Genomic DNA, 27,989 nt, shown 5'->3' with positions numbered 1-27,989 from the left:
TTACTGATCGTTTATTCTGAGCCAGGCCCAGTCCTAGGGACTTGGGATTATTGTATAACAGGAAACAAAACAAAGCCCCTGCCCTAATGTGGCAGTGACAATGGACACTAACATCAAGGTAAATGTCGATTGTTCTGTGAAGAAAAGAAGGGTAAGATGGTTCGGCAGGGATGGGGTAGAGTTTTTTGCTATTCCGATTGGGGCGTTCAAGGAAGAAATCTCTAACAGGATGACATTCAAGCTCAGAACTGAAGAAGTAAGAATAAAAACGAGGCCGACATCTGGAGAAAGGGCATCCAGGCCCTGGGGAAGTAGCAAGCCTGGCGAATTCAAGGAAAAGCAAGGAGGACCGGGAGCCTAGGGAAGAATGAGCAAGGGGAGAATAGGATAAGATTCAAGGGCAGGATCTAGGGAACATCTCTATCACGACTGCAAGCAAGCTGCGCTGTCTGCAATAATAACAACAACAACAGTAAAAGATCTTTGCAATTGAAATCTCCCATCTCCACACTACGAGAAGAGAACGGCCCGGAGTTCTCAGCTCCACTGATGCGTAACCTCTGGAGAGGACTGCAGTACAAGAATGAAAACTTGTGTAACTCAGACCTGTGTATCTAAATAAAGCCTCATCCATGCTCGTGACACCTGCCCGGAAAGCCTTCCAGACCGACTGCCCCGCTGACCCTCTTCGCAGACGCCCAGGTATTGGCGGATAGGAGCTGCGCCTGCGCGATGGCGCCGCGCGGCCCCGCCCAGCCCGCCAGTGGGCGGGGAAAACCGGCCGCGTCGCCACTCTCCGGAAGCTGCCGCTGCCGCCCGGTAAACGTGTCGGGGAAGCCAGGAGCGTCGCAAAAAGTCGCAGTGCAACTCTCCTACGGTCTTCAGAGCCGGCGCTTTACGGTGCTAGGTACTGTCGAGCTGGGAGATGTCGGCGGCGGGCAGGGCAGAACCTTTGGGTCCTCCCAGCAGCTTTGCGAAACGGGTCCTGGTGAGCCCGCCAGTGGGCGGGGAAACCCGGCCGCGTCGCCACTCTCCGGAAGCTGCCGCTGCCGCCCGGTAAACGTGTCGGGGAAGCCAGGAGCGTCGCAAAAAGTCGCAGTGCAACTCTCCTACGGTCTTCAGAGCCGGCGCTTTACGGTGCTAGGTACTGTCGAGCTGGGAGATGTCGGCGGCGGGCAGGGCAGAACCTTTGGGTCCTCCCAGCAGCTTTGCGAAACGGGTCCTGGTGACCGGGGGTGCTGGTTTCATGTAGGTAACGGCGCCGCTGGCCGAGCAGTGGCTCCCCAGAAACTCCAATCTTTTCCTGCGGCTCTGTTTGCCCTTGGCAATTTGGGTCCAGCTTTGGGGGGGTCTGATATGGGGGAGGGGACTCATGCACGATCGGGATCATCCTACCTCCTTCTCTCTCCCTGGCCCGCAAAGACTTGGCTTCTTTGAAACTGCGACTTCTTTAAAACGCTTCCTTCCCAAAGCGAGAGTGCTGTGATCCACCTCCTACCTGGGGAGATGCTGACCACCTGTCACTCCTGTGAGTTTGCACACATTACAGTAAGAGGCTTCCTGACTGCTTCCCACCCCAGTGATGCGCACCTTTACGTACAGTCGCCCCCAAAACGATTTGGAGATTATGACAGGGCATTCATTCATTCAGCAAACTATAAAATCTTGTTAGTGCCTCGACCTGAGCTGGCAGTTCGATGCCTCTTTCTCTCTCACGCCCACACTGGATCACCAGGTCCTCTCTACTTGCAAAATGTAGTTTTAAGAAGACCACGTCTCACCACTCCCCCCTGCCACCCTAGCCCGTGCTACCGTCTTCTTTTGCCTAGACGACTCCTGTAGCCTTCTGATGGGTCATGCTGCTTCCACTCTTGGTCCCTTCAAGTCTGTTCCTCACGCAGGAATCAGTGCTTCTTAGGTAAATCCGATCATGTTAGCGCGTAGAATTTTACTCCATTGGTTGCTGTCAGACTTGGAATAAAGTACAAACTCTTTACCATATGTAGAAGACTCAAGTGTCCAAGCCGTACTTTTCCAACCTGACCCCCCCTTGCTTTTCTTCCCTGCCACACTTACCCTCTTCCAGTTCTTGGAACACACCAGGCTAGTGCCTCCTCCTGTCGTGAGACCTTGCTCTTGCTTCCGCTTTGCTTAGGCTGTTTCACCGCTCAGTTCAGGCTTTTACTTAGATAGCTCAGAGGCCTCACCTGACCACCCTGTCTAAAATAGCCCCTCTCCCAACTAACACACCTATCCCTACCTGATATTATTTTGCGTAGTTGTGTTTACTTGTGTGTTGCCTGCGTCCCCACTCTAGAATGTAAACTCCATGAGGGCAGAGACTGTTGTTCAGGGCACTTGGAAGAATGTCTGGCCCACTTTATGAAAGTTTTCAGTAATTATTAAATGGATGAATGCAAGAGTAATAAACAGAAAACTCTCCTACCCTCAAGGAACTCAGTGTCTACAGGAAGGAGAGGGAACGTGGGGTCTTGTTTATTGCCCATTAGCACATTCAGTCACCCTTTCTAAATGAGTCACTTGGCGGAGGGTTCAGGCAGGAAAGGTCACTTAATCAGAAGAGGAACGTGGACATGAATGCGTGGTGCTTGTGTGACAGCACTAGTCCAGCAAGGGCGTCCTGGAAGTGCTGTGAAAGGGCTGCCAAGTACAAACTGAGTTCATAGTTTGGTTGAGGGCTGCTATTAGTCCTGGGAATGCAACATTTTAAGTGTGTTTGATAAAATCAGGTAGATCATCTCCCTGAGATATGCCTCTTGTTCCACTTTGGGGTCTTCTGAAGCCCACGAGCCACTTTGGTTTATTAGCCTGGGAAACCTGCGTTCAGACTAGGACCTTCTTGAGGGTTCTGGTTTACACATCAAATTCTTGTACCAAGAGATAGCAATTGCAGAAGTTATTATAAACATAGGAATTGGGTTTTTGCATAATTATATTTGCAGTTCCTGAAAGGCACATAGGTTACTGTTTCAGTACAGTTGCGCTGACTGGCACCCATTATTTTTACTATCCTGTTTTAATTTCACACTCAAAGCGTGCATGGAGAGCATCATTTGGTTAAACTGATTTTTTTCTTTATACCCGGAACCAGTAAATTCTCTCTTCTTCATAGTGTAAAGGGAGTGTAAGACGTTGTTTATAGATACTGTTGAGGAGTTTAGCGACAAGTGTGTGTGTGTTTGTGTGTATTCAGTGTAGTTATATTTCTGTTATCTTGGAAAAATTTAAAGTTGTCTTTGAATATTCTCCTAATACTTGACAGCTTAGGAAGACATTCAAGAATTTAGGGAGGTTCATTGGAATTTGGATCATTAATTACTGTCTTGTGATTTCCCCCATGCTTTGCCCCTTTTCTAGCATGTTAAATAATAAAATTTGTTATGCTTTTTCTTAAAAAAAAAATTGTTTTTTTCACTAACAAGATACACATTTTTTTATAGTGCATCACATTTGATTGTCTCTTTAGTAGAAGATTATCCAAACTATATGATCATAAATCTAGACAAGGTGAGTTTTATAAAAAGGAGCTTCATGCACTGAAATTACATTTCAATTTAGCCACATTTTTGAAAAGTACTAGAATACTGTTATGCTGATAGTTTAGTTTTTTATTTAGATCTTTAATTTATCTTTTTATTTAGTCATTTTAGCAACTTAGGGGTCTATATAGTCATATGCTCATGCTGTGTTTTATCTTATATAAAATCTTCTGAAACTTTCTTTTTTTATTCTAGTCCATAAAGTGAAGATTTTAAGTGCAATATTTTTACCAAAAGAAAACCTTCATCCTTTCTAAATTCAGTACTTAGTGTAATCTTGTGATTACTAATCTTTTTTGATATTAGAATACTTTATTTGATTTAATTATTTACCTATTTGATTTTATAACTGTCACTTCCTGGAAAATTATGTTTTATTTTTAAAATTAAAATGTAATTAAATTGATTTACTTTTGAGGACATTGCAGTAGTAATTGGAGTCTCCCTGCAGAACCTGAAAGCCATGGGTGTTAATCACTGGGTTTTTTAGTTTAAAAAGAAGATGCAAATGGTTAACTTAATTTTATAAAACATAATAGTAAAAATGTACAGACAAAGAATAACCCTTAACTCTTATGAATTTTGTCTGCCTTACTACTATGGACAGGATTTTTTTTTTTCTCTCATCTGTATGCCAATTTACTAACGTTACCTCAGAAGCAGTGTAATGAGTTATAATATGTATAACACAGGTGTAATTATTTTCAGTCACTAATTCTTTTTCTGTAAAGACGGTAAACTTTTCTAGTGACCAGTGGCTGGAGGCAAATTTGGGCAGAAGATTTTTTTTTCTTTGGCTGGCCAGGATGAGGATCTGACCCCTTGACCTTGGTGTTATAGGAACATTTTTTTTTTTTTTTTTTCCTTTTTGTCTTTTTTCGTGACCAGCAACAGATCGCAACCCTCAGTGTCGCGCCCGTACCGGACTGGGACCGGCCACGGGATCGCAACCCTCGGTGTTGCTCCCGCCCCTCACTCAGCTAGTGAGCAGCTGGTCTGTATGTGGGATCCGAACCCTCGGTGGGAGCGCCACCGCGCTTCCCAAGCGGCGCACTATAGCAGTGCGCCACCGGGCCGGCCCATAGGAACCTTTTTGTCTTTTTTTGTGACCGGCAACGGATCACAACCCTCAGTGTTGCACCTGTACCGGACCGGGACCGGCCACGGGATCGGCCACGGGATCGCAACCCTCGGTGTTGCTCCCGCCCCTCACTCAGCTAGTGAGCAGCTGGTCTGTATGTGGGATCCGAACCCTCGGTGGGAGCGCCACCGCGCTTCCCAAGCGGCGCACTATAGCAGTGCGCCACCGGGCCGGCCCATAGGAACATTTTTTAAAGTAGATGTTTATAAAAAGGTTTTTGGGTTTTGCTTTGTTTTTGTATTTTGAAAAGGTAAAATCACTTTTTTGTTTTTTACTTTTGAGATGTCAAACTTAAATGTGTAAAATCACAGGAAACACACTTTAAGAAGACATAGTCTTGTATTACAATCATTAACATGTGTAGTCTTTAAAAAATTGATATTTTATAGGAAAAGCTAAAGCTAATATTATTACTTTTTGTGTTGTCCCCCCTCCCCACCACACTCTTATTTTAAGCTGGATTACTGTGCAAGCCTGAAGAATCTTGAAACCATTTCTAGCAAACAAAACTACAAATTTATACAGGTATGGAAGTGTTCTTATAATTATTGTACTGTGCATCTTTAGTCATGCAGAGATTCTATTATCTTTATACTTTACAGACTTGTGTAATATGAGCTTGGAAGGCACACATAAAGACGTTTTAAAAGATCAGGTAGTTAATTTCTAGCATGTGCTCTTGAGAATACCACTTTTAGATTGACAGTACATAAAAAGCTACATGTGATTTTTGGTACCTCAGCAGATCTATAAGTAACTGATTGAGTTTACATGGTTTGTAGTTTTAGGTCCTCACTACTTTTAATAAGGCCTTCCTGGGATTTGAAGTGGTGATTGGTTTAACATGGAGTGTGACTCTGAAAGGGCAGCCAGAAGCCCACCACGTACAGGATGGTCTTTCCTCATGGTGGTTGATTGGCTCTGGAAGGCTGCTGCTTACTAATGACCCTTAGATGAGTCCAAAGTATAAACCGCAGGGCCAGTTCATTAATTTGCAAAGGGAAACATTCCTATCAAATGAAACTATTTTTTTTTATGATTTATGGGATTTTTTTTTTTTAGAAAAAGTGATTCTATAAACTTTTAAACCACAAAACTTAATATACTAAGCAATAATTTTGTAACTCTGTTCTTCTATATGAAAGTATTTTCTTCAGTCATCAAAGAATTGTTGAGAATACATATTTTTAGAAGAATTATAAACATCAAAAGTATCATAATTTTACTTAGTTGTGGTAAAATACGTTTTCAAAATGTCATTCCAGTTGTTACACTTAATCTAATATATTTCAATAATGGTTATCTGGAAGGTTTTTTTAAAATGCTAAAAAAAAGAAAAGTTCTCCTTTATTATAGTGACCTTAGATTGGCAAGTATGTTAACAAAAAACTAACACAGTACTTAGTAGTAATTGGCGCTCAAGAAAAATATTGTTTTACACTTATTTGCAGAAATATGAGGGTACTTTGAAAAGTTCATGGAAAGATTGGTATTATCTTCCAATTTTATTTTTCCAAGAACTTTTGGAAGTACCCTTGTGTTTTGAATTGAATATCTTATATCCCAAGATGCTGGAGAAATACACCATTACTATACTTGCTTGACGACTTGGTTGAATTTTCAAGATATTTTCTATTAAACCGAGAGGTGGAGGGGGTACTATAGTAAAAGTGGTTATTATGAATGAGAGTGCTCAATGAAACCTAGCTCTCTCACGTTTGCTTTTTCATACAGGGTGACATATGTCATTCTCACTTTGTGAAACTGCTTTTTGAAAAAGAGAAAATAGATATAGTACTACATTTTGCTGCACAAACACATGTAGGTAAGCATTGTTTTATATTAAGTTATAATTGGCAGTTTTTTGGTTTGTTTTTTTTTCACAGTGGCTAACTAGCCTAAACCCAAAGTCTAGTAATAGTGTTGAATAAGCAGGGACTTAATACGTGTCTTTGAAAAAGGATATACCATTCTGTACCAGAAAAACAAAGCCCATGGTCACTAAGTCATCAATATAGTTGGCACTTTTTAATCGCTTTTGTTAGTGTAGATTGAAATATACCCTTGAAGTCTATCTTAAAACTTTGAGTTTAACCCAGTTCAGGATAGTGATTACTTCTGAAGGGGAAGAATGGGGAGATGGCTTTCAACTTTATGTTGTTTTTCTTAAGTTGGGTGGTGGCTACACAGATGAATATTATCTTTCCAGACCATTTTGTGTAGTTGAGATATTTTTTAGTAATTTGCTTAACATTTTTATTGCAGAATATACCATATATTCAAAAGAATTTAGAAGTACAGTTAAATAAATGATAATATAAGCGCCCTTGTAACCATCACCTAAACAAAAACATCACCTAAACAAAATGTTGTCGAATCCTATTTAGTAGTAGTGCTACTACTGCCTATTGCTTTATTCAAAGTTATAATTTCCTTTGCTTTTCTCTATGGTTTTGCTGTGTATATATTTATCCCTAAACAATATAGGTTAGTTTTGGCTGTTTCAAAATTTTACAAAAATGTATATATAAAACTGATGTAGCTGTTCTTGTTTTGCTTTTTCAAAATCCATGTAGATTCATCCATGTAATCAGGTATAAGTATGGTTTGTTTTTCAGTGTTGTATAATATTTCAATCTAAAAGTATACCATGGTTTACTTACATATTTTACTCTTGATGGATATTTGGGTTGTTTATACTTTTGGGTGATTTTGTGCAGTACTACCACGAACATTCTTACACATCGATCATGGTACACGTAAGTACACATTACTCTTGGATATATAACTATGGTCATAAGATCTGCATACTTCAACACTGAGAGTTCAAACTACTTTCCAAAGTGATTATACCAAATTCCACTCCTCCAGAAGTGTGTGGCTTTCTGTTGCTCCACATCTCACCAAAGCTTCGTTTGTCAGACTTTTCCATTTTTGCCAATCTCAGTGCTGTGTAGTGGTCTGTCATTATATTTTTAATTTGTATTTTTCCTGATTATTAATGAGATTGAGTACACTTCATATGTTTTTGGTAATTTGGATCTCTTCTTTTGTGAAATGCTATTGAAAACTTTTGCTCATTTTTTTAATTGGATTGTTTACTTTTTTCTCATTAAAAGAGGAATTTCAATGAGAAAAATGAGAATAGGAGGTTTTTTATGTATTCTGGACACTAGTTCTTAATATTATTTTTATTACGAATGTTTTCTCCCATTCTGTGCCTTATCTTCTCCCTTTTTTTTTTATTTTTATTTTTTTTATTTTTTATTTTTGTCTTTTGTCTTTTTTTCCGTGTCCAGCAACGGATCGCAACCCTCAGTGTTGCCCCCGTACCGGACCGGGGACCGGCAACGGGATCGCAACCCTTGGTGTTGCTCCCGCGCCTCGCTCAGCCAGTGAGCGGGAACCGGTCTGTATGTGGGATCCGAACCCTCGGGCGGGAGCGCCGCCGCGCTTCCCAAGCAGCGCACTATCCAGTGCGCCACCGGGCCGGCCCATCTTCTCCCTTTTTGATAGTGTGTTTTAATGAACAGATGTTCTTAATTTTAATATAGTTGAATTTATGTCTTTTCATTTATGGTTATTGCTTTTTAGGTCTTAAGAAATTCTCCCCTATCCCAAGGTTATGAAGATATATTTTCCTATGTTATCTTCTAGAAACTTCATAATTTCGCCTAATATACTTAGATTTGTAATCCATCTGAAATTGATTTTTATATACAGTGTGAGGTAGGGGACCAATTTCATTTTTTTCTATATGAATATCAATTGTTCCTGCATAATTTATTGAAAAGGTCATCAGTTTCTACTGCTCTGTCAAGTATCCTTATATGTATGGATCTTTCTCTACTCTCATTTGTCTATTTGTCTGTTCTTCTGCTGCTTATACACTATATTGACAAATACAGTGATTTCATATCCATTAGGTTAAGTTGGTTAATCATGTTCTTTAAATCTCCTGTATAATTCCAGTGAATTGAATCTTTTATCCTTATAAAGTGATGTTTCTTCCTTGTTGATATGTACTGCCTGGAAGTCCATTTTGTTTGACATTAATACAGCTGTGTCACCTTACTTTTGGTTGGTATTTTCATGATATATCTTTTTCCATCCTTTTATATCCAACTTTTCTCTAACTTTATTGTTTAGCTGCATATCTTATAAACATGTATTTTAATTTTGTTTTTTAAAAATCTGTTCTGACTACCCTTGATATTTATCCTCAGCATTTAGTTCATTAATATGTTTGGATTTATTTCTACCATTTTGTTGTGTGCTTTCTACTTTTCTCACTTGTTCTGTTTTCTTGCTTGCTTTTTTAAAATTTTTTAAAAATTCTATCTTCTGTTTTTTTAATTTTTTTAAATTCTTGCTTTTTTAAGGACTTGACTGAGGAATTTTCCTTATTCTTTTTTTCTTCCTTTGCTAGTTGGAAGTTATATATTCTATTTGTATTCTGTGGGTATGCTAGAAATTACACAAGTGGATTAGCTTATAAAAGTGTAAAGTCCATCAAAACTTTTACCTTCTTTGCAGCGAATAGACTTTAACTCCATTTATCTATTCCCAACTCTGTTTTTATGTAGAGTTTTAAGTCTATCTTGTTTTATTTTGTTCTTCAATTTCACTGGAAATCATTACTATTTTATATAGTCAATATTCATTTATATTAGGGATTTACAAAATGATATTCTGACTCTGTCATCTATTTTTTTATACCTGGAGTATTTTATAAAAGCAAGTCTTCCTTATAAATTATTGGTTTTTTTTGTTTTTTGTTTTTTCCTTTTTGTCTTTTTTTGTTTCCGGCAACGGATCGCAACCCTCAGTGTCGCGCCCGTACCGGACCGGGACCGGCAACGGGATCGCAACCCTCGGTGTTGCCCCCGCACCTCGCTCAGCCAGTGAGCGGGAACCGGTCTGTATGTGGGATCAGAACCCTCGGCGGGAGCGCCGCTGCACTCCCAAGCGGCGCACTGTAGCACTGCACCACCAGGCCGGCCCCTTATAAATTATTGTTACCTTGAGATTTAATTGCAGAAAAGCTAGGTTAAATGCTTGATTCTTTTTATTTATTCACTAGATCTTATTGTGAGTTCGTTTCCTAGTATCCTCCTTTTTTAAGTGTCATTATGAATTCATAGATTGTAATACATTTTTTTTTGTTTTGATCAATTGCAATTTTTTTTTCTTATTTATGTTCAAATTGTCCCACTATTAGCCACTGAGAGCCTCTTTTAGTTGCTTCCTGAGTCCTTTTTGACATAACCTTAGTAGACTTTGATAGCCGTCATATTCTTTGGTGTGGCAGGATGTTCTGGGCTTATCTTTTCTGTTTATCCCCAGGATCTGGAATCAGCCCTTTCTTAAGAAGCCTTAGTTCCTTTCAGTGGGAAATGTTTTTAGGAGGCCACAGTCTGGACACCAGGAGTGCTCATTGCTACTGATTGGACATTGTTTCTAGGCTTTCTCAGTGGATAGAACTAGGGAATTTTTATTTATTCATCTATTTACCTAAGCTTAAATATACCATGATTAGAATGCTTGTCTTCTCCAAAGCGCATGTGCAATATTCATCCCCAGTGTGGCAATAGGGGCCTTTAGGAGGTGATTGGATTGTGAGGGCCCTGCCTTCATGAATGGGTTAATTCATCAATGGGTTAATGGATTAATGGGTTATCATGGGTGTGGAGTTGTGGCTTTATTAGGAGAGCATGTGAAAATGCTCTTTCCTCTCCTTGCCATGTAATTGTTGCCATGGGACTCTATAGGGACTTTTCATCAAGAAGAAGGTCCTGGGGCCGGCCCGGTGGCACACTGGATAGTGCGCCGCTTGGGAAACGCGGCGGCGCTCCCACCCGAGGGTTCGGATCCCACATACAGACCGGTTCCCGCTCACTGGCTGAGCGAGGCGCGGGAGCAACACCAAGGGTTGCAATCCCGTTGCTGGTCCCCGGCCCGGTACGGGGGCAACACTGAGGGTTGCGATCCGTTGCCGGACACGGAAAAAAGACAAAAGACAAAAAAAAAAAAAAAAAGAAGGTCCTCGCCACATGCACCCCTTGGACCTTGGACTTCCCAGCCTCCAAAACTGTAAGAAATAAATTTTATTTCTTTATGTATTACCCAGTTTCACGTATTCTGTTCTAAGCGACAGAAAACAGACTAATTCAAGTTCATACTGAGATGTCCAATTCAAATTTAGAGTTTATGTTTAACCTTATCAGTCTTAAATTTGTATCTTCTTTCCCTCACTCTGAACACCTTGGTTGACAACAGCATCATCATAATTACTCATTTACTTTATCCTATAACATACACAATAGTATAAGAATAACAATACCAACATTATCTCTAACAATATAATTGAAAATACTTTTAAGAATTGCAGAGGGATTTTTGTCCTTTAACAGCTTCCCATTAGGTATTTGGCCAAATTGTTTTGTTTTAAAGTGACTTGAAATAATTCCTCTAAATGGCTATGTAACCAAGTATGTACATAGTTAGATTCATTTATCTCATTTTACTTTTGGATTTTAGGAATCGCTTCTTTTTCTTTTTGACTTAATTTTGTTTTTTAGTTATGTACATTATGTACATAGTTTCAAAGCCAAATCTACCAAACAAGGCATATTTAAAGAAGTCTAGTTTCCACTGTGTTCTCCTTTCTCCTACAGATAACCTGATATGCTTTAGTTTTACAATTTATGCTGTCTTTTAAAAATATATGTATATCCTACTTTCCTTCTTACAGAAATGATAGCGTACAATGCACACCTTTCTCCATCTTGCTTTTATTTATGTAACAGTTTATCTAAGAGATCATTCTATAACAGAATATGGAGATATTCCTCATTCCTTTTTATTTTTATAGTACTCCATTGTGTAGATATACCAATGTATATCTACATGTATTTCCTACTTTTTGCTGTTTTAAATGGTGCTGCAGTGGATGGCTTCGTGCTTGTGTCTTTTTGTATATGTATTTGTCAATTGATGTTCGGGAGAAATTCCTAGCAGTTGGATTTCTGGGTGTATTAGTATGCTAGATGTGCCATAACAAAATACCACAGAATGGGTTGCTTAAAAAACAGCAATGTATTTCTCACAGTTCTGGAGGCTAGAAGTACAATGCCAAGGTTTTGGCAGGGTTGGTTTCTCCTGAGACCTCTCTGCTGGGCTTCTGGTGGCCACCTTCTTGTTGTGCCTTCATATGGCCTTTTTTCTGCGCAAACGCCTCTTTTGTCTCATTTTGTATCCAAATTTTCTCCTCTTCTAAGGACACTGGTCAGGTTGAATTAGGGCCCATCCTAAAGGCCTCATTTTAACTTAATCACCTCTTTAAGGGCCCTGTCTCTAAATATACAGTAGTCCCTCCATCCTCAGTTTTGCTTTCTGCAGTTTCAGTGACCCATGGTCAACTGCAGTCTGAAAACAGGTGCGTGCAGTACAATAAGATATTTTGGGAGTGAGGGAGATACTGCATTCACACAACTTTTATTATAATATATTATTACAATTTTTCTATTTTATTATTAGTTATTGTTGTTAATCTCTTACTGTGCCTAATTTATAAATTAAACTTTATTATAGATATGTATGTATAGGAAAAAAATAGAGTTCAGTACTATCCGTAGTTTCAGGCATTCACTGGGGGGTCTTGGAACATATCCCCCGTGAATAAGGGGACTGTTGTAGTCACATTCTGAGGTACTTGGGAGGGGTTAGGCTTCAACATGAATTTTGAGGGAATACAGTTCAGCCCATAACTCTTGAGTTTGGGGTTAGAGGGTTAATGCATATATAATTTGGCTAGGTATTGCCAAATTTCTTTCGTTAGGGGTTGTAAATACTGTGCATTCTCATTCCCAGTGTACAAAGTATCTTTTTCACCATAGCTTTGCTAACAGAATGTGTTGTCAAATTTTTGTATTTTTGCCAATCTGATAAGTAAGCAGCAGTTATCTTTGAGTTTTTAATTTGGACTTTTCTAATCAGAAGTGAGGTTGAGCATCATAAGCTTAAGGATCATTTGTATTTCTTTGTCCAAACTATTTGTTTATGTCTTCTACTCATTTTCCTATAGAGTCGTTCTTTTAAATTTATTTTTATAAGTTCATTATAATTGAAGATATTAACCCTTTGTCTCTTATAAGTTTAAATATTTTTCCCAGTTGTCATTTGTCTTCTTACTTTGTTTTTAGTTTTAGGGTTTTTCTTTTAAACATGTAAGAATTTATATCTATATATATCTATATATCTATATATCTATATCTATATCTATATATCTATATATATCTATATATCTATATCTATATCTATATCTATATCTATATATATATGTTATAATTTATTTTTAAATTGTTTGTTTGAATCAGGATCCTAAAAAGATCCCCACATTTTGATTGATATGTCTTCTGAGTCTCTGGGGGGTTTTTGGTTTGTTTGTTTGTTTTTATTCCAACATAGTTGATTGTACATATCTGTGGGGCCATGTAAGAATTTTTATGTAGTCAATTGTATCAGTCTGTTCATTTATTGCTTCTGGATTGTGAGTCATAGTTATAGAGGTTCTATTCTTTTAAAGTGAATTTATTTTTAAATAATTTATCCAGTATTTATTGCTTTCACCAATAACAGATTGATCTCAAAAGCCTTACTCTGTAATAGAAACTGGAAGTTTCAAAAATTTTTTTAAATTTAAGAATATTTTAAATTTAGATGTATCAGTTCTTAATTTTTTATAATAAAAAAAGTGTTTCCTGCAAATTTAGTGCTGATAGTTTTCTAGGTTCTAAGAATTTACCGTATTATGTAATTTAGGTTTTAAAGAAATCATAAATAGCAATATGTGTATATGTTATTTCTAGAACTATTGCAATTCTGGTGAATGAAGAGATGTGAATAGTAGTCTCTTTAGATCTGAGTCCACTGTTTGGTATTTGTTTTGTCCCTTAGGTGGAATTGTTTAGTTTTTCTCTCTCTTTTTTTAGATCTTTCATTTGTACGTGCCTTTGAGTTTACATATGTCAATGTTTATGGTACTCACGTTTTGGTTAATGCTGCTCATGAAGCCAAAGTAGAGAAATTTATTTACGTCAGCACAGATGAAGTATATGGAGGCAGTCTGGATAAGGTGAGCTTAGAAAGTGTGTATTTCACCTACTTACTATGTACCAAGATACAAATCTGTCTCATTAAGACCTACACTGTTTTTTTTTCTCTTTTTTCATCTTCTAATTATATATACTGTGGGACTCTCCAAAATGTTATTCCATTGTCTCTTCTCTTCAAATCAAATGATGCCACTCCAAATGGGGAACAACAGCCTAGTCTTGGAATAGATTTATATGTAATTTGACTGGGTGTTTTGCAAGAGAGCAGCAGATCTCACTTTTTTGTCCCAGTCTTGTGTGCATGATGAATGTCATTCCCGTGGGCCCCAGAGCACAAGTAAGTCAGCCTGCTCGCTTTTCTCTCCAATCAGGAAGACACTGGAGGGCCGAGCCCGTGGCGCACTCAGGAGAGTGGGGTGCTGGGAGCGCAGTAGCGCTCCCGCCGTGGGTTCGGATCCTATATAGGGTTGAGTGCGGTGTGGCCGGTCTCAAAAAGAACAAAAAAAAAAAGAAAAGGAAGACACTGGAATGTCAAGGAGTAAGTGTGTGTAGAAACTGGAGTCTATTCTTTTTTTAATTATTCCTAAATATTTATTATACTTTTTATGCAAGAAGATGGCTCCATTTTCTAGTCTATATTTTTCATAGTCAGTGTTTGCAGTGACCTAATTTTGTCTTATTTTTTAATAATTTTTTTATTTTACCAAAATACACAGTGAAAAAATCAAATCATCCAAAAAGACTTATAATGAAAAAAGCAGACTCTGACCCTTTCTTCTCAATCCTCAGTCCTGCTTCTGAGAAGCAACTATTTTCAACTCTCTTTGCAATTTTTTTTCAGGTAAACTTCTTCCCGCACCCATGCTTCATCAGATCTGACATAGTAGCAAGAATGATTTTTAAAATATAAGTCAAATCATGGAATTACTGTGCTCAAAATCTGTCAGTGTTTTTTACAGTGGCCTTCAAGGTTTATGTTATGGCCTCCCTTTAGCTCTCTCACCTGACCTCCCATATTTCTTCCCTTCTACCAGTCTTTTTGCAGTTCCTTTGGACACACTTCTGTCTCAGGGCCTTTGCGTTTGCTGTTCTCTCTGCCTGCCTTCCAGGATTTTTGTGGGCATTAAAGAAGTTACTGCATGTTCTTGAAAAAATGCCAGGCATATTGGGTTCAATAAATGGTTTTTAAAATGTAGTGATTGACCTTTCAAGTAATATGTTTTTTTTTTTCCTACTTAAAAAGCATTTATAATACTTATTTTGTAAATATATATTTTTAAAATTAGGAATTTGATGAATCTTCACCCAAACAACCTACAAATCCTTATGCATCATCTAAAGCAGCTGCTGAATGTTTTGTTCAGTCTTATTGGGAACGATATAAGGTAAGAACTGATTTCAGAAACTCTTGAACCATTTTCCTTTGGACTTAGGTGTTAAAACTCCAAGTTAGCTTTAGCAATATTTCATTTTTAGATTAAAAGTCGTAGATTAAGAAAAGTTATATAGTAAGGAATTTTTTTTTTTTTTTTTTAAAGATGACCGGTAAGGGGATCTTAACCCTTGACTTGGTGTTGTCAGCACCACGCTCTCCCATGTGAGCTAACTGGCCATCCCTATATAGGGATCCGAACCCTTGGCCTTGGTGTTATCAGTACCACACTCTCCCAACTGAGCCACAGGCCGGCCCTATATTAAGGAATTTTAAAAGCTGATTTCCTGTATTGTGTGGACAAAGTAGGACCTACCTTTCCTTGCCAGTACATCATTAAAGGAATAATTTGAATATATATTTTTTCCTATTTCAGTAGTAGTAGAGTTTACAGCTATAGTGGAAAGCCCTTTGGGATCCTATGAGTGGAGGAAGGCAGAGGGAGGACATTCCCCTTCCTGCCATGTGCTTCTCTCTGCATGATTCAGCTCTCTTGGCTCCTCCTGAATGGGAAGTAGACTTGTCCCGGTGGCTGTGACAGTGTCAGTGTGGGAGCCTTACCCAATATGAGTCATCAACTTGAACCTCCTACATTTGGCTTCCCACTGGTCTTTGTTACTTACTAGGGACTAGGTCAGAAAGGCATGTCAAGGAATTCTTTAAGATTCTCTCACCTTTTGTGTTCCAGGGGCATTGGTCCTTTTCCATTCCATGGTAGCCCTTTTATTTGTGAGGGTTGGTACAATGGAGAGAGCCAACTTGAAGTTTAACAAACTGAGTCCTAGAGGTGTTCTCTTAAGTAATCAAGTGGAAAGGTCCTCAGTGTTCTGCCATCAGACTTACAAACCTGCCTCCATCTGTACGCATCCTTCCCTTGTCCCAGTAAAGAGAATGCTCCTCTCCTTCCTTTTGGAACCTCTGCCTTTGCCTGAATCTCATCGTTTCCTATCTTTTTAAGAACCTTACGTTAGAAAAAAATCTCTTCACTCTGTCCTTAAAATGTGTGGAATTATTTAGGCAAAGGTGCCCATATTTTAAAACTCTGCTTATTTTTAAAATAATCATTATTGGACCTTTCTTTCATTACCTTAATGTTGAATACTCTTTAAGTTTCCAGTTGTCATCACAAGAAGCAGTAATGTTTATGGACCTCATCAATATCCAGAAAAGGTAAATTTTACTTCTGAATTCATAGTGTTTTTTAGCAATTGTAACTTCTCACTTAAAATAATTTCTCCAGTTACTTGTCTAAAATAAGTTTTCGGGTTGTCCACTTGGTTAGAGCATAGTGATGATAACACCGAGGTCAAGGGTTTGAATCCCAAGTTTTGTTGTAATTATACATAATTACATAGACTGTTATGTGTCACATACAAATCTCATCAGACTTAGAGTTTAAAGACTCGAGTTGTCTCGACTTGACACTCATCCGTTGGTATGACCTTATGCGCTTTGAGCATAGTCTTTAAATTGGGGGATGATGATTATATTTGGGAAGGATTTTGAAGGCTCCAGTGACATGATATACTCATATGTGAAAAGCCTTGTACTTTCTAGGACTCTAAAGCACAGTGCAGTACTTCCATCACTACTGACACGCCGTGGTTAAGACTCCCAGCTTGTAGTCAGACCACTAGGGCAGAATATACAGAAAGTTAAAAGCTAGTTGGACAGTGATGCAGGAAGCTTGTATGTAAATTTATCTTATTGTCAGCTGGCTAACTCTGCCCTAAGTCATTCTTATTGTTGTAGGCCTGAATGTCTTCCAGAAAGTAATACAAATAGCAAATAAAGAAATGTAGTTAAAAGGCTGAAAATGCCTGTGCAGTTGGTTCTGTTATCATTAAGCCTAATTTTAGGTAACTGTTGGTCTCTCCTACAGAAATTTGGAGACTGGGTTTTCTCACTTCCCAGCTGATTGCATTGATCTATTTGACAAAGGAAGGGGCCCCGTCATGATCTACCCAGATTAATATCAACTTAGCTTAATTTTTGGAGTATCTTTAACAGGTTTATTATGAATTTAGTAATTTCTTATCTTGCCCTGTTTAATGTAAGTTTTCTTTAAATCCAGGGCACTGAAATTTACTTTTATAATTCCACAAGCACTTATTGAGTAGGTGCTACGTGTAAAGAAATAAGATATGATTCCTGTCCTTATGAAATCAGCACAAAGGTGAGCTTTGTGAGAGAGCAAACTGTTCATGAAGACTTTCTCTGAATTTTTCCAGTACTTATATCATTTTTTTTTTCAGGTAGTAGGTTTTTATGAAATAGCAAACTATCTTAGAGTTCTTTTACTTATTAAATATTATACTAGGTTTTTTATGATCTCTTGGCAAACAGAATTAGAGGTTATTCATATGTATATTTCTTCATCATAATCTTTTAATTTTATCGTGAGTTCAGATTCATATTAATGAGTAAATTTCCCAAGTTTGAAATGATATTTAAATATTCTTTTAGGTTATTCCAAAATTTATATCTTTACTACAACACAACAGGAAATGGTATGTTATTATTTACTTTTGTATCCATATGCTTTTCTGGTCTGTTACAGTATTTGGTGGTAGTCTTTCTTGAAAATCATAAAATCTTAAGAGTTGGAAGCCATAGAATTGAATGTCCCACCAAATTTAAGAATCCCTTCTCCAGTGTAATAGTTTTTAAAATAATTATAATCTGTAATTCATTTTTATAATTAACTTAGATCATTTTAATTCTTAAATGATCTATCATAGAACTTTGAGTTATAGCATTAAAATTTGGCATCTATTTTTACATAAATTGTACTTTCTCAAAGGATTTATTTAATTAAAGAAACTGTAGATATTTCTTCAAAATTAATTTATGGTATAAAATTGATGAATAAATACTTCTTAGGGGTCACTTATGTGTTTGCCACTTTCCTCCTGAGTACTCTCAGGAGGTTTGGAGAATATTTGTTAACTACAGATTGGGCTGGCCAGTTAGCTCAGTTGGTTAGAGTGTGGTGCTAATAACACCAAGGTCCAGGGTTCAGATCCCTGTACCAGCCAGCTGCCAAAAAAACCCCTAAATTTAGAAAAGTTTTCAGAATTTGTGTTTTCAATAAAAGATTTCTAGGATCCTAGAAATCCTAGATTTAGGGGTAATCAGCTCCTCTGGAGTTGTACCCACTTATTGTACCGGGGTTTAAGAGAGTTTACTTTTTCACTCTTTATGATTTTGCTTCATTTAATCTGTTTAGCTGTATTCATGGATCAGGGCTTCAAACAAGAAATTTCCTTTATGCTACTGATGTAGTAGAAGCATTTCTTACTGTCCTCAAAAAGGGGAAACCTGGTGAAATTTATAACATTGGAACCAATTTTGAAATGTCAGTTGTCCAGCTTGCCAAAGAACTAATACAACTGGTATGTATCTGTTATAAAAGGGTGGTGTTTTCAAAATTGTCTTTAAATTAGTGTTGTAATCACTAATTTAGTCAAAATCAATAGTTTACAGTTTACTTAATTTAAAAGTGAACAAGTAGAAAATGAAACTTATGACTATATATATACCATATATATCTTCATCTGAAGCTGTATCACTCATTTAGTAACAGCTTTTCAGGAAAAAATAATTCATTACATCTACATATCCTAATTGTAAGACATACCTAAATTTCTGAAATATAAAACTGTGTGTCTCAGTATCAAATAACAATGATATATAAAATAATTATAGTTATGAGTGTACATATGTATTGGGGAACACCAATTATAAATCTTAGGACTTACAGAGACTAATGACCCAAATTCAAGAAAATTCATTTTCTCCCATAGTTTATACGATGTATATTTCTGAGCTTTAAATGGAATTTAGGTTTTAATATATAGAAAATGTTACTAAAATGATGTTCATTTTAGCTGTCTCCCCCTTTGAGGTAATTTTTCTTGTCTTTTTAATCAGCTATTAAATACCACTGTTACTCCCTGATCTCATTTAATAATTTGACTTATAAAGCCTTCTTCATTTTGACAGATCAAAGAGACCAATTCAGAGTCTGAAATGGAAAATTGGGTTGATTATGTTAATGATAGGTGAGTAACAAGTTAAAACATTGGGGAAAGGTTGTGAAATCTTGGGTACTTATAAGATTATAAAATATATTGACTTAACTGAAAACTAGTTTATCTCTTTTGAATTTTCTGGTAAAATTTTTTTTTCTAATTATAAATGTCATATAAATTAAGTGTAGCATTATAACTTACTAGCTATGTGACTTAAAGTTATTGACCCTTCCCAAGTCTGAGGTTTCCTCCAGTGTGAAATAGAGATAATGGTACCTTGCTTGTAAAAAGTATTTTAAGGTTTAATTAGAATGCATATAAAGTTCCTGACCCAGAGCCAGGCACATAAGAGTCCTAATAAATTTATATGTATTCATTCATTCATTGAACATTTATGGAGTTCCTTCTGTGTGCTAGGCACTGCACTCATATCTAGACTGTGGCTGAAATAAGGTAAGGATAAGCCGCAGTGAAGGTTAGGCATCTGGGATTATGGATGATTTGTTTTTTTAATATATACTTTATTTTATACATTTTCTACAATAAGCGTGTCTTAGGGGCATTTTTTTAAGAAAAGCTTTAATTATGGTAAAGATGCATGGACACACATTATATCTCTTAGTATTTAAATTTATAAATATATATCCACAATGTCATTTTAAACGTTTTGTTTTCCAAGACCTACCAATGACATGAGATATCCAATGAAGTCAGAAAAAATGCATGGCTTAGGATGGAGACCTAAAGTGCCTTGGAAAGAAGGAATAAAGAAAACAAGTATGTTAAGAATTGATTATTTGGGGGGATAATTCAGAAAAATTTAACAGAAAAGTAATTTATTTTTAGAACACTGTACAAATTCAGAATATTGTGAAGAATCATTTGAAACATTTACTACTCATATATTTCTAGCACTACTTCTGTGTTTCCTAAACATCTTGAACTGCATAGCTAACTTCTGATCAGTCTTTCTATATCTTATTAGCATTAATCAAATACCTATTTAATTGATTCTGAAGTACACATATTTTGCTTTCTTTACACCCAGAAAGGTATGTTTTTATAATCACTGGTATCTTATAATCATTATTGAAGCTTTTTTTTTTCTTAATTGTCCATCTTAAGATCAGTGATCTTAGATTTGATGAAATATAGGCAGCTGCAGTCTTTGAGTTTCTTGAGTCTTTTTATATTGAAACAAACAAATAGGAATAAATTCAGTTTGTGCAGAAAAATCTATTAAAATAAGTGTGTATAAGGTCTTTTTACATATATTAAAGTTCTATTTAGAAATGTATTCATGAGAAAAGATCTACCCAAATTTAGAAAAAAAGTCTTGATTCAGAGCTTGAAATACAAAATACTTGTGTTAAATATTAAAAAGCAAGATCAAAGATAATTTAATGTTACACTTCTCACTGTGTAACGGAGACAAAAAAAGGATTACTCAAAGCACCATGAATGCGTTGAGAAGCCCGTAGGGTCTGCACCTCAGCAACTCCTCTGTTAGAAGGAAAAACTGGGTGCAGCAGCCATTCAAAGTTAGCTTCTGTTTTTTATTGTAAAGACAAGGAAGTTTCACATGAAAATTCAGTTTATTCAATCATTACAAAAGGACACGAGGGCATGGGCAGTGTTACAAAAGTTACCTATGGCTAAGTATAGCTTAAGCAATGGAAACTAGTAACATCAGTAAAATTAACAAAGTGACATTCCAAAGTACAGTTTATGAAAAGCTAAGTTGATCAAACTGTCTCATTATCTAAAGTATAACCTCTCCTTAAGCAAAAGTTACATTCTTATGATAAAATCTAAGTACAGTTATTTCTAAAGTTTCCCCCAACATACAGCTTGTCCCTAGCAAACATTTTTTTCACATCTTTCGCTTCAGCAATTCTTAAAATCTCTTAACAAGATCAGTATGACAACCACCTTTTAGTTCTAAAATCATTAAAGTATATAATCCCATACCTAAGCAGTGATTAGAGTTGATTAGATGGGCTATAGCCCGGCTATCTGTGGGCTGTGGCCCCCTACTCAAGGGCTTTTGCCCCATATGTGTATTTACCTAAAAACCCTATTCAAAAAATCAAATGAGAATCAACATTATTTAATTAGAATTTATTAAATGAGCTTTTGCCCTCTATCTGTAGACTGTGGTCTCCTACCCGAGGGCTTTTGCTCCATACATGCATTTACCTAAAAACCCTACTCTAAAATCAAATGAGAATCAAGATTTCTAACCCTCCACAATTTAAAACTATCAGGTTTCTTTCTTTACTTTCTTGCTTGTACTGAGGGCTGGCCCATGGTTCACTTGGAAGAGTGTGGTGCTGATAACACCAAGGCCACGAGTTTGGATCCCTATATCGGGATGACCAGTTAGATCACTTGGGAGAGCGTGGTGCTGACAACACCAAGTCAGGGGTTAAGATCCCTTTACTGGTCATCTTTAAAAAAAAAAAAAAAAAGCTTTTAATGGTAGTATAGCACCATGAAATAATTTCACATATTAAAAAAAGGAAGTTCACATCGTCTCATTGTACTTCTGATTCAGTATTACCATATTTACATGGACAGATACTGTATTACACATTTTTTTTTTAAATAAAATAAGTTTAAAACCAGTGCAAATGGCTTATCCCCCCACCTTGAATTCCTTAAAATCAGAATATCATAAACACATACCAGCAAGTTCAGTATTGGAGGACTATTAAAATTAAAAAGAAAAAAATGGTTGATATTTAATTCTAAGTTTTTTACGTGATGAAATGTCTTCTGATTAACTTCATTGTTAAGTTCAAAAACAAATTGTTTATGTCATTAGGTAGCCCTTGTCTGCTGATTAGCTGATGGGCAAGACTTTTCTTACCTAGCAGCAACTCAGTAAATGGTTAACTGATGTTTAGTTTTTCATTTTTGTCTTTTGTTTTTTCTTATCAGTTGAGTGGTACAGAGAGAATTTTCACAACTGGAAGAATGCAGAAAAGGCATTAGAACCCTTTCCAGTACAACCATTTATATAGTCAGGACAGTTTTCAGAGAAAGAAGAACATTATCCTACCTCAACAAGTGAAATGAAATCAAGTGACCAAATGAAGTGTGCTCTTTTCATTTGGAATGAGATTCATGACTTTTGTATGAAATTCAAATGCAAAATGCCACAGTCATTGGAAGAGTTTCAGTATTGGCACAGGATTTAAATATCAAAATTCTTTCAGAAATCCTTTTTCCTGGAAATAGGGAAACAGTATGAACAGAAAGAGTCACCTTAAGGGTGGACCAGGAAGGGGGAGTCTCCGGGTCCTGAGAACAAAGACAGGTCTAGGCACTGGGCAGATGGCAAGCTTTGTGGCTTTGAATGCAGTCAGCTTCCCAACCTTTCCCAGTGCCTAGCAAGTCTGTGAAGTTTTTATTTTTAGGCAATATAGAATGAGTCTTATGCCCTAATTCATCTTTTTTAAGATCTGATGTGTTATAATTGCTTTAAGTATGGAACAACATGGAAGCATATCTGGCACTTTTTATCCTTTGATAATTTTGTAAAATTGATTAAGTTAAGGGCTTTTTAAGAGAAGGAAGTAAAGTTTTTATATTTTCAAAATCAGAAATCAGTTGTTAACCTATGTATAACCTTGTATCAGAGAAATTTTATCATGTATTTACTGTTTAAAATGATTTTATTTATAAAATTGTCAATATTTTAATGTAAAATGTGGCTTTTTTTAGTAATGTATGTTTTCTATTTTGCTGTGGAAAAATTAAAAAAATACTTGATTATGTATTTTTAATCCCTCTTTGCCCTAAAGACTTTAAGGTGACTTAAGAAGTAACTGATTGGATATTGTATTGAGAAAAGGAATGGGAGCTAGGTGACCCTCTATTAAAAATGCAGATTTTAGTATGGAGGCTGCTTAACTTTCCACTAAAATGTCTTAATACACTTTTAAATACACTTGATACCAGCCTCCCATGCCTAGAGGTCCCCAAGCCTATATCTCTTCTCTTTAATTTCTGCAATTTCTCCTATCTGGAAGGAAAGAGAGGGAGGGCAGGTCTGTCAGTTGAGTACTACAAGAAGCCAATGCTGAGACAAAGTAATGCCTGTAAAGGTGAAAGAGGAAGGCAGCAAAATTGGGCAAGATAATGGTGCTGTTTAAGGCTCTGCAGGCAGAAGGGCAAACCCATACGGAAAAATATATATTGTGAGGATCAACTACTGGTCAGTGGAATCAAATGGCCACCAGGTGACTGGCTGGTTTCCTCAAGGAATAGTGCTGTGCTGGGGGCTCAGCATTTGCCTCCATTGGCAGCAGGTTGGATGCTCACAGGTGGCAATAGCTAGGTTGGCCATGGTAAGTAAGAATCTAAGCTGTGGGCCCCAAGTAGGTTCCATCTCTACAGTATGCCTGTTCCATTCAGGGGCCCTTTGTGGTAGTTTGGGATGGCTGATGATGAAGGCTGGTTAAAGTTAGCTGACTAGGTCATTTTGTCTACTGGACGGTTCAGTGCCTCTTCCATAGTGGACACTTTCTGCTGGGTGTTACCATGTGATGTGTAGATCTTCATACTCCCCACCCTCCCATATGCCCATCCACATGCCCCCAACCCTGACTTTCTTGTTTCTGTTTCTCTAGCCTTTTTCCTTTCAATCCCCCAAGTAGCTATCCAGGTCATTTGCCACTGCCCATAACTTAATTTATATTCTCACCACAGGTCACTTCTTTTGTACATAGTATGTGACCAGGTATACTGCTCAAAGCTCTATCCTTTGAAAGACTTTCCTTTCCACATTCTTTTTAAGGCCTGCCCTACATGGCTTTAGTGCAGCTAGCATCCATTGTTGGCTTACACCCTCATAACAAGCCAACCTAACTATAAACTAAGATGGGCTTTTTCCTCCCCTTTCAGTTGATTGTATGGCCATAGTTGTGAGCTGAGAGAGGGGCACTGGTATCATTAAGTCGGTGATTTGGGAGTCTGACATACCTGCTCCTGCAGCTTACTTGTGCCCTCTGGTTCTGCTCAGACTCAATCCCAGATGTACCGTTTCCATCTTCCAGTAGTCAGCTTCTGGGCCCACCTGACTTTATGTGTGGGTAGGCACATTAGTGTGCTAGGCTGCCATAACAAAATACCACAGACTGGGTGGCTTCAGCAACAGATATTTTTCCCGTAGCTCTGGAGACTGGAAGTCCAAGGTCAAGATAAGGGTGTCAGCAGTGTTGGTTTCTCCTAAAGCCTCTTTCCTTGGCCTGCAGATGACCATCTTCTCTGTATGTCCTCACACGGTCTTCCCTCTGTTGTGCGTACACATATCTGTGTCTAAATTTCCTCTTCTTTTTTAACTGGCTGGTACAGGGATCTGAACTCTTGACCTTGGTTAAGCAGCCAGCCCTAAATTTATTTCTACTGCTTATGAAGACACCAGTCATTATCAGATTAGTGCCCACCCTAAAGACCTGATTTTAACCTGTCTCTCTAAAAACCTTATTTCCAAATATGACCACATTCTGAGGTATTAAGGGTTAGACTTTAACATAAGAATTTGCAGGGGACACAGTTCAGCCCTTAACAGTAGGTCCAAGGAACTCAGCCTAAATGAGCAGGTCTGGAAGCATGGTTACTTGGTGTCCCATGGTCAAGCATTCCACCTCTACCAGGACCCAGTCACTGGCCAGGAGCTCTCTTCCAAAGGCATATAATTCTCCACTGCAATTGGAATGGTCTTCCCCAGAGCCCCTGGGATCTGCATGGTGATTCTCCCATGGGGGCTCACCATAAAATCCACACTGCATCTTTCTACCACTGACAAGAGCACCCTTGAGTCCACCAGATCATATGGCCCAAGTGGCAAGGATGCTTGCACCCCAGCTTGAACCTGCTCCAGAGCTCTTTCCTGTTCTTTTCCTGTAAGCTACAGCAATTTGACTTTTACTTTGGAGGGCATGTCCCGGCACACCTTGACCACTGGACTCCTAAAAACTTTGCTCAAATGGCAAATCTCTGAATCTTCATTGGGTTTCTCTTCCACCTTCCGGGGTATTCACCAAATAACCAAATAACCAAAGATTATTTGATTATTTGATTCTGATTCACTGAATAATAAAAGGCACCAGTGTGGTAATCACCTCTTGCTAATCCTGCTTGATCAGCTTGATGCCATTAATGTGATGGATCAGTATGACATTCTTCAGAATCCAAGTCTCTTAGGAGAGCAGAACGAGTTCACATAGCCCTGAGGCGAAACTGTATATGTACCTGGTTTCTGATCTTTCATGATTGAGATGGAAAAGAACACATTTACCAAATCAGTAGCCGGATACCATGTTCCAGGGGCCTTCTAATCTGCTCTAGCAAAGAAGATGCCACACGGGCACAGCAGCTGCTGTGGGAGCCACTACTCGATTGAGCTGGTGGTTGTCTACAGTCATTCTCCTGGACCCACCCAGTTTCAGCAGGAGCCAGATGCTGAATGAAATGGAGATTTGGTGGGGCCCTGCCTCTGCATTCTTGAGATCCTTGAGGGTAACATTATCTTCATCATCTTCAAGATATGATTGTATTTTTGATTTACTGTCTCTGCCAGAGGAGGGGCTGAGCCAAGGCAGCCCCTGTTAAGCCAAGGTTAGGGCGCCAGTTGGGAAAATCTAGGACCCTGACACACAAATGGGAATATCTGGGTGGATGCTGCTATGGGTTGAATGTGTCCCCCAAAAGTTTATGTGTTAGAAACTTGATCCCCATTGTAAGTGTGTTAAGAGGGTGGGAAATCCAATTATGGTATTTGAAAGGTGGGACCTTGAAGAGGTGATTGGATCGTGCAGACTGTGCTCTTGTGAATGGAGTAATAAGTTAATGGTTTTGTGAGTTGTCATGGGCGTGGACTGGTGGCTTTATAAGGAGAGCACATGAAAGTGCTTTTGCCATTCTCTCATTTGATACCCTGGTCACCACAGGACTCTGTAGAGACTCCTCATCAAGAAGAAGGCCCTCACTAGATACACACCCTGGCCTTTGGACTTCCCAGCCTCCAAAAACTATAACAAATAAATGTAATTTCTTTGTAAATTACCCAGTTCAAGTATTCTGTTAAAAGCAATAGAAAATGGACTAATACAGATGCCTTTAAAGAATTTGTCTCTGAAGCTTTTATAAACTATCAAGTCTTGAGTTTGGTCTTAGGCTTTTTCTTTTTCCTACCTCAAGTGATAAGGCCTTCACACTTGGTTGTCACTTGTTTGTTAATTATCCTCAGCTTTTCCTTATTCCTCTGTAGGGCATTAATACAACTTAATAAAGACCAATCAATTCCATTGCCCTTGTATGACTTGTTCCTTGAACTTTTCAAATGCCTGAATTATTGCACCAGCCTGGGGCAGGGTGGGTCCCTCCACCGAAACATTTTTCCAAGTCACCACCCATGAAAGTTATAGCAATTGGGTCTTCACATTGACCAGGGACTATTTGTGACCCTTGCCCCACCCAGGATGGTATTCTTATGGCCAGGCAGGCAGAAGATGGTTCAGTCCCAAACTCATCCTACCAAGTGCTTTGTTGGACCACTCTTGGAACTGACTGTGTCCGTTGGATCCTCTGGAAAGTAGTGGCTGAGGCAGTTAGGAGTGCATGCAGTTTATTCAGGGGGAGGAGGATGCTGCTTGTGAAAGATACAGAAAGGGGGATGCATAATTGGGCAGGAGAAATGTTCAGGTTGCAGTGCAAATCAGACAGCTGTGAAAAGAAAGAATAGAGAACGAAGGGTTGGTAGGGAGAGCCTCAGACAGCAATGCAGATCTGACAGAATCTCAGTCAACTCAACAGCTCCAGCACACAGGTGGCCTGTTAGAGAAGTCCCACACTGGGCAGAAGTGGCCAGCTTCCCTGTTGTGCCCAGTCATTGGCTGGGGGCTACTTAGAAACAGCCAAGGTGGATCCTGAAGGCATTGCAAGCAGAGGCCGCCAGCTAACTGCACTCTTGGTAGCTGAATGGCAAGCGCTTTCTTGAAGGAAAATCCAGATGGTAGGCCTTCATAATTGCCAGCTGGCTGTTTGCAGCGGAGGAGAGGGACTTGGGATTCAATTGCTCCCTGTACAGACTTGACAAACCCACACCCTTTTAGTCCAATGCCTTACCCTCCCCCACCACCCCTACCTCCACCTGCCATAGCCCCTGGTGCTACGGGTCCTAAGCCTCTCAGGGGTTCTGTGTCAACTCACCCAATCTGGAGGTTCTGAGAAGGATTTCTGGAGATGACATTTGAGCTGTTTTAAAGGATGAACAGGAGTTAGTAGAGGAAGCCAGGATGATTCCAGGCAGAGGGATCAGCAGAGTGAAAGCACCAGGTTGTAAATAATATGGTGTGTTTAGGCAACAACAGGTCATTGCTATTACTCTAGCACAGTCATTCTCAAAATGTGACCCCAGTTCATTAAGAAAATCAAAACTATAATGAAATATCACTGCACACCCATAAGGGTGGCTATTATTTAAAAAACAAAATGGAAAATAAGTGTTGGTGAGGTGGCGGAGGAATTGGAACTTGATGCATTGCTGGTGGGCATGTGATGTGGTGCAGCCACTGTAGAAAACAGTATGGTGGTTTCTCAAAAAGTTGAACACAGAATTACCATAAAATCCAGGAATTTCACTTCCAGGTATATATACACAAAAGATACCCAAACACTAATCCTCGTAGCAGCACT

At 38.3% G+C, this 27,989-nt stretch overlaps 1 protein-coding gene across 1 annotated transcript; it reads left to right on the top strand.

The window, feature by feature from the left end:
- The first annotated feature begins 1,042 nt into the window (after window positions 1-1,042).
- On the top strand, window positions 1,043-23,064 carry TGDS (TDP-glucose 4,6-dehydratase). Its single transcript, XM_008571535.1, has 12 exons — window positions 1,043-1,248; window positions 3,462-3,528; window positions 5,158-5,226; window positions 6,436-6,526; window positions 13,695-13,837; window positions 15,104-15,202; window positions 16,360-16,419; window positions 17,716-17,759; window positions 18,479-18,644; window positions 19,255-19,313; window positions 19,963-20,060; window positions 22,227-23,064. The coding sequence occupies exons 1-12, from the start codon at window positions 1,163-1,165 to the stop codon at window positions 22,307-22,309; spliced, it is 1,065 nt and encodes a 354-aa protein (XP_008569757.1). The 5' UTR covers window positions 1,043-1,162; the 3' UTR covers window positions 22,310-23,064.
- The last annotated feature ends 4,925 nt before the right edge of the window (window positions 23,065-27,989 follow it).

The sequence above is a fragment of the Galeopterus variegatus genome, unplaced genomic scaffold (assembly GCF_000696425.1).
Source record: "Galeopterus variegatus unplaced genomic scaffold, G_variegatus-3.0.2 Scaffold42, whole genome shotgun sequence".
NCBI lineage: Eukaryota > Metazoa > Chordata > Mammalia > Dermoptera > Cynocephalidae > Galeopterus > Galeopterus variegatus.
The sequence above is the reverse complement of the archived record's forward strand: the minus strand, read 5'-3'. Positions and strand labels throughout refer to the sequence as shown.